The sequence below is a fragment of the Olea europaea genome, unplaced genomic scaffold (assembly GCF_002742605.1).
Source record: "Olea europaea var. sylvestris unplaced genomic scaffold, O_europaea_v1 scaffold867, whole genome shotgun sequence".
Classification (NCBI taxonomy): Eukaryota; Viridiplantae; Streptophyta; class Magnoliopsida; order Lamiales; family Oleaceae; genus Olea; species Olea europaea.
This window is the reverse complement of record NW_019267123.1, coordinates 169807-181566: the sequence shown is the minus strand read 5'-3', so window position 1 is coordinate 181566 and position 11760 is coordinate 169807. Positions and strand designations below refer to the sequence as shown.

The following is an 11760-nucleotide window of genomic DNA, read 5'->3' as shown; positions in this document are numbered from 1 at the left end:
TCGAGTTGTTCACGTTCCCAGTCAAAGAGCGCAACCAATACGAGCATGACCCTAATAGTAGTGTACTTGACAACTGGTGAGAAATCTCGTTATAATCAACACCTTCTTTCTGTGTGTAACCCTTCGTTACTAACCTAGCCTTAAATCTTAAGGGTTCTGTACTACTAGTACCTTCCTTAACCTTAAAGACCCACTTGCAATCAACGATTGATTTATTCTTAGGTCTCGATACTAACTCCCAAGTTTGATTCTTTTCTAGAGAACTCATCTCTTCTTTCATAGCTTTAAGCCACTCCTTAGATTGACCACTATTCATAGCCTCTTCAAAAGTTTTCGGCTCCCTATCAACTAGTTTTTCGTAACTAGCGTATGCAAAATCCAATTCAGATTCAAACCCGAACCTCCTAGGTTCTCTCGTTTGTCTTCTCTCTCTATCCCTAACTAAATTATAGTTAGCCAATGGATTTTCTTCCTCAGGATGCTCTTCTATCACTACTTCATTTTCCTCTTCAGGTTCTTGGACCTGAATCTCCACCTCACTCGAAGTACTAGGTACTCATGTGTTAAATTTTCCTAACTCCACCTTAAACCGATTTCTTTCTTCACCTGATTCAGTTTCACTTACAGGTTCGGTTTCGTTCCTTAGACAAGGCATCTCACTCTCATTAAATGTGACATCCCTACTCACGATGATCTTAACTCCTTTTTGGCTTCTATCCCATAACCTATAGCCCTTAACCCCTTCGGGATATCCTAGAAAGACACATTTCCTGGCTCCAGGTTCTAATTTTCCCTCACCTTGATGAGAGAAGGCAGCACAGCGAAAAGCTTTAAGCATTGAGTAGTCACCCAATTTTTCAGACCATTTCTCATGTGGAGTATCACCATTTAATGTAGCCATGGAGTCAAATTTATCAAATAACAGGCAGTTACAACAGCTTCACCCCAAAATGACTTAGGAACCCCAGAACTTAACATCATGCAGCGCACTTTATCTAGTATGGTCCTATTCATTCTTTCTGCTACCCCGTTTTGCTGGGGAGTATAGGGAACCATTTTGTGCCTTGTTATTCCACTTTCTTTACACATTCTATCAAATTCAGCATTACAGAATTCTAGGCCGTTATCTGTCCTTAAAAATTTGATCCTCTTGCTAGTTTGGTTTTCCATTTGTTTCTTCCAATTGTTAAAGTTATGGAAGGTTTTAGTTTTGTCTTTCAATAGATAGACCCACACTTTCTTGATGTAGTCATCTATGATAGATAGGAAATACCTATTCCCACCCGATGTGGGATTACTAGCAGGACCCCACAGATCAGAATGCACATATTCAAGCATGGTTTTAGCCTTATGCGTACTAGTGGAGAACGACACTCTATGGTGCTTTTCGAGTACACAGTGATCACAGAACGATAGGTCAGACACACAGTCATTACCAAATGCACCTTTTTCATTAAGTAGTTTAAGTCCCTTAATGCCTACGTGTGCAAGCCTACTATGCTACATATGTGTGTGATCAATTTTGGCGGAAGAAATAGAGGAGTTTAATCCTCTAATTACTTCCCCAGTAGTGATGTAAATATCGTTTTTCTTGATTCCCTTAATAGAGATTAACGCACCCTTCATCATTTTAAACATACCATTTCCAATTTTACCGGTGAAGTTGTCTTTCTCAAGTCTTCCTACTGAAATCAAATTCCTAGATAATTCAGGAATGTATCTAACTTCCTTTAACATGTACACAAAGTCTGTGTTAAATTTTATTTTTATATCTCCAATTTCAGCAATTGTATAGGCAAAGTTATCACATTGAACTACTTGCCTATCATTAGATTCTTGCAAGTTTTCAAACTAGTTCTTTTCAGACGTCACATGAAAAGACGCACCAGAATCTAATATCCATTCATGCATGTGAGAATTAGTAGTTAGATTCAATTCAGTAGTGTATGCGACTGGACTAGTGATCACATAGACTTCACCGTTTTCGGTATCGGAGGTAGAGGATAATACATTTACCTCATCTATTTCCTTTACCTTTTGTTTTCCCCTTTGTTTATGGTAGTCTTTTATAAAATGCCCTGTGCCTCTACAGCCATAGCATTTTCTAGCCTTAGTTCTAGACTTTGACCTAGGTCTACCATTGCCCTTCTTTTTTCAACTATTACTACTTGATTCGCCACTACTTTGGTATCCATCATGACTGGTTTGCCTAAATTGAGTTCTACCCCGCATCATATGCAACTCTCCACTCCTCCTATCCTATTTTTCAGCCCTCATTTCCATCTCTTTATTCTTAAGAGAATCTACGACAATTTCAGGTGTTAATGTGTCCCTACCATACTTAATGGCATTCTTAACTTCTTTATAAGAGTCCGGGATTGAATTGAGCAAGATTATAGCCTTATAGGTCTCAGACACGGCTTCGTCACAATTGACAATATCTTGCACCAATTTGTTAAATACATCTAAATTGTCGTCGAGATCCTTTGAAGGATCCATCTTAAAGCTGAAGAATCGTTCGAGTAGGTAGAGTTTATTCGGTGTAGATTTAAGCAAGTATAGGTCTTCTAGTCTTTTCCAAAGTTCTTTGGTGATTTTTAGTTTTCCCACTTTTCTTAAGACAGCGTCAGACAAGTGTAATATTATTGAGGTATAGGCAAGCTCATCGGCTTCCTCTTTTTGTTCTTTTGAGATGTCAAGTGCAAAATTACCTTCGATGGCTTTTGACACCTTTTGTTGGACTAATATGCCTCTCATCTTTTGTTGCCAGATAGAGAAGTCCCCTTTACCGTTAAATATTCCCAAATCAAAATTATGTATTGTCATTGGTTAGCACACTAATTAGACCACACGAAGTAGTATTGGGAAGCGTGATAAGGTAATATATTGTTAATTCTTAGCAAAAATAACAATGAACCTAAACGCTACGTCCACCAAGAAATACCAAGCACTTAAATCAAAAGAACAAGCACTCAATTAACGCAAGTAATCCTAATTCTAGCACAAGCAATGGTTACCCCTTCACGGTAACCCCAAAACCTAACGATCACCCGACACGATGATCTTGCTATTGCTGAATTTAAATGGATTAAGCCAATTTACCAGAGCGGACCTATCTGAGTCCGTAGAGTGGAGAAAAACGAGCTTGCTGTTCAATTGCAGTCAGCGTCGCACCAGGGGCAAAAATCGTCCAACTTTTTCTGTGTAACCTGAAACACAAAACAAAGTATATCAGCGTGTTCAGGAGATCGAAACAAGCAAGTTACCTAAAGATAGCTTCGTCGGAATGCCTCCCACGCGCCACCTCACCAGGGGCGCCTCGACCTGCTAGTAATGGGTATGGCCTCCGTTTGTCCAACCGAGCTTTGGTTTGTGAGTAATTGAAGAATTTCAGATTCGGGTAAAAGGATGAAATCGAGAAAATCAACCAATTTTGAGCCGATTTTTGCCAACCAAGCTCTGATACCAGATGTTAGGATCTTCCTCAAGCTGCTCAAAATGATTTCCGGGCTCAGTTAACCTTTAAAATACCGAATCAACACCAAAATTGAAGGTACCCGCCGTCGAACTCACGAGTTCTACCTATGGTTGCTTTTCTTCCTTCTGCTTGTTGTTTGCTCACTCACAAAGAATGAATACCACACAGGTAAGGGTCACAAAGACACAAGCAAGAGGTAGACAAGATCAAGGAGTAGAATACACGAAGAAGAAGAAGACACGGCCTCTCTCTCTCTCGGGCTCTTTCACAAAAAGGGGACCATGGAAGGCTACGAGAGTTACCAATATATATAGTAAACCAATGACAAACAATAAGGTAAGTTATACATATGGTAAGTGGGCTCGACTAGGGTTATGGTCCAATAGCACACCAACAAGCCACAAAGGTTTATTAGCCATCCAATAGGTAAAACAACGTTAAGTCGGGTCATCCCATTATTCGGTGTTGATTAATCATTCAGTCATTCATGTCGACTGATAAAACTGGTTTACATCATCGCCCGGGAGGTCGTTTGACAACATGATGTCTAACAGGTGCGATATTGGATAGGACACAAAAGTAAAGTGGACAAGATTTTACATTATTTTCTTCTTAATGATATCCAGTCCACTTCACCATACAAGTCATAAGAGGATTTTGCACCTGACCGTGTCACCATAGTCCATATTTCCTGAACAGAAGAGATGGGCTGCTTGTATGGTGCATGAATAACAATTATTATAGAACCAACAATACACATGACACAGTCTAATATCCCTGGCCAGTGTAGCCTCTCCTTCAACATAAAGTGAGCTAGTACCGCACTACAACATATCATTTAAAACATGAAAACTAATTCAAATGAAACATTTGGAAGGGAACTTTTAACATTACTAAAACAAAAAATGCAAACAATGTGTATGTTTGGGACACAGTACTAGATCAGACTCAAAGGTATTATAAATAAGATTTTAGCTTCTCTGTTTTCTTTATCCTTTGTTTAGTCCAAATTGTTTAAAATTCATTTTCTCTAAACTTATTTTCAACCATACATTCTTATAGTAAAATAATTTTTCATGTACATCCGTAATTTTTCCCTGCTTTTTAACCGCACATTCTCCGAAAAATCACTTCTTACAAAATCTATTTTCTCAAAAAAAATCTACATCAAATAGTCCTTTAATATTATCGTGTAGTATCCAATCCACCTTGCCAACAACCCATATAGTCAAAGTACCTGATAATGATGCTCAATGCACCAAGAGGAGAGACAAGCACTGCAGGAGCAAATGCATATGCCACAAAATTCGCAACTTTACCAATGATCACTGTATGAGAAACTGAAGAACAAACAAAATTACGAAGGCAATCAGCGAAACATAGAACATCAAAGTATCCATTGTGAATCAAATCTGACATCTTGTTTTGCAAGCACGCTAAACTAACACGTCACAACCAATCTGAAGAGTTCTGCATGTTTACAATAAAGAGTCTTCATATGATCTATAGGTGTTCTGAAATAGACATCAGATAATCGACTCGAAATTTATTCATTTCTAAGAGTTTATATCAAATTCATTCGCAGAATGCAATGTGTATATGTAAAAAGAACATTACACAGAATACAAAAATTGGATAAAGAATAGAAGAAGCAAATACTTGTGATCATGCCAAACCACCATAGAGGCTCCACGAGAAATGAATAACTCCTGACACCTATAAAATTCAAGAAAATCCAAGAAAACATATCCATCATACTCAAAAACAAGAGCCCAGATAGGAAAAATATCAATTTGACTCCACAATAAAATATAAAATAAAAATAAATCAACAACCAGCCTTGACACCAAAAGCAGCAACGGCTTTTTTTAGGCCTTTTTTCTTGATGATGAAGCTTGCACATATGATGTTGGAAAATAAGGGGTTGGAGAAGAAATAACAACAAAATTATAGAAACAAAATAAATAGAAATTACGAAATACGTCGAATTTGAGGCTTGAATACGGGATCGTTGTCCTCAAACTATATTTGCCCCCTCTCGGGATTGAATGAGATGGTTAAGGGTTTTGAAAAATGGTTTGTAGGATTATATCAAGCCTTGTAAAGGATTTGACACCAAAGCACAAGTGCAATCCTCCAAAACTTTAAGAACACAAAGGAAGATCTTGAATATGAATGTAAATCAATAGTTTGATTCAATATGGAATGATATATGGATCTCAAGATGTTTTCAATGATTCTAATAATGTTTGTATTGATCATTCATCGCCTATTTATAACCTCAATCAATGCATTACGAAATGGGGTCAAAACAAGATGAAAAGCGGCAACTTTTAATCCAAAACGGCTTCCAAGTTTCAAATTGAAAAATCAGCCAACGGCTATTTTTTTAACACTATGCATACGTATAGTAAAATCAAAATTTAATTCTAATTTTATCAAAACACATCTCTCCTACGCACAAAATTAAGCTTATGCGTACGCATAGGCAAAAATAAAATTTTGCATTTTTCAATTTCTTTTTATTCTATCAATTCCACAATTGAGCCCAACAATAAGTCCATTATCATTCCATTGATTTTGAACAAATTTTCAACATTCCCCCACTTGTTCAAAATCAATACGATCACATATTCAAAAAGACGACACTTATGCATAAGGATTAGATATCTTTTGATTTGAATCTAACCACAGTGTAATTCAAACAAAGTAAAGTCGGAATTAGAGGTAGCATAGAAGTTTTGAGCCAATTATTCCTTGTGACAATATCGGTAAGAACACACACATAAGTATCACGTGCTCTCAAGTTCCTCAACTCATTTAGCGCTTTTATTGCCTTGCGCTCATCTTATTCAATGAACTTTTAAGAGAGAAACTCTAACTCTTTATTGAGGCGGTACCACCTTGAAGTTCATTTCGGTGAAGTTCTTCCAGTATCTTTGTTACTTTTAGAAATACTTGTATTTTAACACTGAACTTTATTAAGAGTTTTAAGCTTAACCCTCACTCCAGTAACAACCACCATTATTTAATTAGAATAGGGTCATTGCGGATTTAAGTAATGCTGCAACTATCTACATATCGAATGACTTGTTGTTATCCTTTGAACCCGTGGATTACCTTTTGAATAATGACAGGTAGGGTTGTCATCATTGGTGGACATTTTTAATTAAGGAGTTTCAATCCCATCCTACTCGAAGTAGACGCCACTAAATCTCTATTTAGTGCTTTAGTTAAAGGATCTGCTAAATTCTCAATTGACCTTACACAATTTAGGGAAATTATTCCATCTTTGATTAATTTCCTTATATAGTCATGTCTTAGACTCATATGTTTAGACTTTCTATTATATACTTCATTGTATGCTTTTTCTAATGTGGCTTGACTATCACACATGATAGGTATTGAAGAAATATTCTTCGATCCCAAAGGTATTTCATAAAAGAGATCCTTAAGCCACTCAGCCTCTTTCCCAGTATCCGATAGTGCTACAAATTTAGATTCCATGGTCGAGTGTGTTATGCACGTTTGTTTCTTTGATTTTCAAGAAACAGCACCTCCTCCAAGAGTGAATACCCAACCCGAAGTGGATTTACTTTCACCCGTACTAGATATCCAACTAGTATCGATAAATCCTTCCAATATCGTCGGGAAGTTAGTATATTGTAGGCCCAAGTTCTTGGTTTTCTTTAAGTATCCAAGAACTCTCACAATAGCCTTCCAATGATCCTTACTCGGATTGCTAGTAAACCTACTAAGTTTACTTTTTGCATAAGTTATATCCGATCTTGTGCATCGAACAACACACATAAGACTCCCTATAGGACTTGCATATTCCAATTGAGCAATCTCCCTTCCATCATTCTTTATTAGTTTTGAACTTGGATCAATTGGGGTACTACATTCCTTTATGTTCAAATATTTGAACTTATTTATCATATTCTCAATATAATGTGATTGACTTAGATAGTAACCTTCACTAGTCTTTGTGACTTTGATACCTAAAATGATATCCACTTGTCCAAGATCCTTTATCTTGAATGTGGAAGAAAGAAACCTTTTTGTATCTTCTATTTCGTCCATGTGATTACTCATAATCAGCATGTCGTCAACATAAAAGCATATAAATGTCACATAATCATCACAAACTTTAGAATATAAACATTTATCAACGCTATTATGTTTAAACCCGAATGATATTATTGCTAAGTCAAACTTCTCATGCCATTTCTTTGTGTTTGCTTCAGACCATATAAAAATTTCACCAACTTGCACACTTTATGTTCATTTTCAGGGACCTCTTCATCGAGATCTCCGTTTAGGAATGCCGTCTTGACATCCATTTGATGAACATACAAGTCATAAATTGAAACCAAAGCGAATAATATCCTAATCGATATTATTCTAGCTACCGGTGCATAAGTATCAAAATAGTCGATTCCTTCCTTTTGTCGATATCATTTGGCTATTAATCTAGCCTTGAAGGTATCTAAAGATCCATCAACATTGTATTTTCTCCTAAATACCTATTTGCATCAATAAGCTTGAATCCCGGTGGTAAATCAACAAGTTCCCAAGTATTATTGGACATTATCGAATCCATTTCGTCCTTAATTGCATCTTTCCAAAAGGTGTTATCACGAGAAGCCATAACTTCTTTATAAGTCTTAGGGTCGGTTTTTACTTGTAGAACAAAAGGAATTGTTCTCACAACATTCAACTCATTTCCCTCTACAAGTGAAAGGAGATAAGTTGAGAATCGATTTCATCCGGTCCCAAATACTTCTCAACTCGAGTTCTCTTGCTTCTTCGTGGTTCACTAGATTCATCAATATCCTTAGACGATATTTCATCATGTGTTTCATTTGAGCTAGGGATATTTTCAAGATTTTCCCTCAATTCATTATCCGAAGATAATGAATCCTCAAATAACTCCACATCGTTGGATTCGATAATCACATTGGACTCCAAATTTAGTAATCTATAAGATTTGCTATTGTTTGCATATCCAACAAAGGCACATTTAACACCTCTTTGATCCAATTTAGTCCTATTAGGATTCGTGTTCTTGCAATAGGCAAGACACCCCCACACTTTGAAATATTCGATTTTCTTCATTTCCACAATTCATAAGAAGAAACCTTAGTATATTTTGAAGGAATCCCATTAAGTATACTACATGCACTTAATAAAGTTTCACCCCACAAGTTAAACGACAACTTAGCATGAATAAGCATGGCATTTATCATTTTTACAATTGTTCTATTTTTTCTTTCAACCAAGCCGTTTTGTTCGGGTGTTCTAGGTGCAGAATATTGATGAATAATTCCATGTTGTTCACAAAACAAATTAAAATCATTGGAAAAGTATTCACCACCTCTATCACTCCTTAAAATTTTAATTTTCTTTTTTAGATAATTTTCAACCTTATTCTTGTATGTCTTAAGCTTCACTTTTATATTTTATCAAATAAACATATGTATATCTAGAAAAGTCATCTATAAAAGTTATAAAATATTTATTTCCACCTCTAGTTAACATATCACATATATTTGTGTGAATTAATTCTAAAATACTAGAGGTTCTCTTAACACTTTGATATGATTTTTTAATCATTTTAGATTCTACACATATTTTGCATTTATGTTGATCATTTTCATCATATGAGATCAATTCATATTTTTTCATGCGTTTCATTGTATTTTTACCAACATGACCTAATCTAGCATGCCATAATCAAAATAAATTCACAACATAAGCAAAATTACTTTTATTCATTTCATTGTCAACAGTACATAATTTGACCATTCCTTCACACAAATAGCCTTTTCCAACAAATTTCCCATTAAGAGATAGTACAAGTTTGCCGGACTCATAAACACATTTGATGCCCGATTTTTTCAAGAGATTGCCACTACTAGGTTCCTATTCATATCCGGAACATGTAGTACATTAGTTAGAGTAACGATTTTCCCAGAAGTGAAGATAATGTCTACACTTCCTTTTCCAAACACCTTGGACCGCATCTCGTTACCCATTTGAATTTCTTGTTCTCCATCCACTTCTTGGTAAGTTTTGAACAAAGATTTATCATATGATATATGTACTGTAGCACAAGTATCATACCACCACCCGGTAACATTTCTTTTGATTGCGTTTACTTCACTTATGGTGGCCACAATTTTGTCATATTGGATGGAATTCACTTTGGCCTCGAAGTTATTTTGTTTTCGGTGCCTGCAATCCTTAGCATAGTGACCAGATTTTTCACACACAAAACAACCTCTTTTTGTCTTCTTCTTGGACTTGTTAAAGTTCCTAGAAGACTTCCTTTTGTTGGATTTTGCCGGTAGTTCTATTTTTTCCACAGCATTTGCTTTAGAAGAGCTCTCATGAGAATTTTCAGTTTTATCACGTATTCTTGACTCCTCTTCGATTCGAGATGCTTTTGCAATTGTTCCAAAAAATAATCTTCGAAATTATGTATGACCTTCTTCCGATATCCTTTCCAAGTTCCGGGAAGTTTGGCAATTATAGCCTCCACTTGAAAGGTCTTCGGTATATCAATTTTCACCGTCTTTAATTTGTTGACAATCACTTGCAACTCATGCACTGGGGAAAGAAGAGGGATATTTTCTAAGAATTTAAAATCAAAATACTTAGAAATCAAAAATTTCTGTGTACCTTCTTCTTCCACCCTGTACTTACTTTCCAATGCTTCCCAGATTTCTTTCCACCCTGTACTTACTTTCCAATGCTTCCCAGATTTCTTACGCCGAAGTTGTATTGGTGTATAGATCATACAAACAATCCGACAATGCATTCAAGATGTGGCCACGACAAATCAATTCATTTTCTTGGCATTTTTGTCCCTCGGTCTTGATTGCTTCGGATTCTCCATTCGCTGGTTCCGGCAAAAGGCGCCAAATCTGGATCAAGAATATAAAAAATCTTCAACGTCGTTAGAAAAAATTTCAACTTGTCTTGCCACCGCATGAAGTTAGTCCCATCAAAACGATCCAATCTAACCAGTTCTCGATTCATGAGTTTGATGGTTTTTATAGTTGTATCATTCTCCATCGCAAAATATAGTTTGAGATTGTTGAAAAATAAGGGGTTGGAGAAGAAACAACAACAAAATTATAGAAATCACGAAATACGTCAAGAACGAATTTGAGGCTTGAACACAGAATCGTTGTCCTGAAACTATATTTGCCCCCTCTTGGGATTGAATGGGATGCTTAAGGGTTTTGACAAACGGTTTGTAGGATTATATCAAGCCTTGTAAAGGATTCAACCCCAAAGTACAAGTGCAATCCTCCAAAACTTTAAGAACACAAAAGAAGATCTTGAATATGAATGTAAATCAATAGTTTGATTCAATATGAAAAGATATATAGATCTCAAGATATTTTCAATGATTATAATAATGTTTGTATTGATCATTCATCATCTATTTATAGGTCTCAATCAATGCATTACGAAATGGTACCAAAACAAGATAAAAAGTGGCAACTTTTAATTCAAAACGTCTCCCAAATTTCAAATTGAAAAATCAGTCAACGATTATTTTTTTAACACTATGCGTACGCATAGTATAAACCGTGCGTACGCATAGTAGAAGCAAAATTTAATTCTGATTTTACCAAAACACATCTCGCGTACGCACAAAATTAAGCCAGTGCGTATGCATAGGCCAAAATAAAATTTTGCATTTTTCAATTTCTTTTAATTCTACCAATTCCACAATTGAGCCCAACAATAAGATCATTATCATTCCATTGATTTTGAACAAATTTTCAACATATGAACCCGCATGAAATGACAGCCAATCCAATGCCTTTAAGATTGTCTTTGGAGAAACCCAATATTCAAATCTCTCGGTTGCTATTAACTTTTTCTTCTTCTTTTCTTCATCGAAATTGGGACTTTTTGCCGGTCATTCACGTCATGTACTCAACCAACGAATTTTTCGTTTATTAAAGCAGTATATATTCTGTTATTAATTTGAAAAACAATTACGAAACTGGATCCATTCTTGTAGTAGGAGTATTAACCTTGGTGTTCGTTTGACTTTGTTTTATATGGAAATTGTCAATTAAAGGAAAATATTTTTTTATAATTATTCTTAAAATTTGTTTCCATAAAAAAAAAAAAAAAAAAAAAAATTGCTACAGTAAACCAAAATTGGAATTCTCGAGAATTCCAATTCAAGGAAAAGTGGGAAAATTGCTTAGGTGACAAGAATCAAGGAAAATGAATTCCCTAGAATTTTTTACCTA

General features: G+C 35.6%; 1 protein-coding gene across 1 annotated transcript in view; it reads right to left on the bottom strand.

Moving 5' to 3' along the window:
- The window catches only part of LOC111391998 (probable magnesium transporter NIPA6), a gene marked incomplete at its 5' end in the record, with an annotated part of 17478 nt that extends 6129 nt beyond the window's left edge, over positions 1–11349 (bottom strand). Inside the window, 5 exons of the mRNA XM_023017289.1 lie at positions 4142–4302; positions 4716–4806; positions 5138–5194; positions 5314–5385; positions 11289–11349. Coding sequence (XP_022873057.1) covers positions 4142–4302; positions 4716–4806; positions 5138–5194; positions 5314–5385; positions 11289–11349 — 442 coding nt within the window. The remainder of the gene's footprint in view (positions 1–4141; positions 4303–4715; positions 4807–5137; positions 5195–5313; positions 5386–11288) is intronic.
- Positions 11350–11760: the final 411 nt, after the last annotated feature.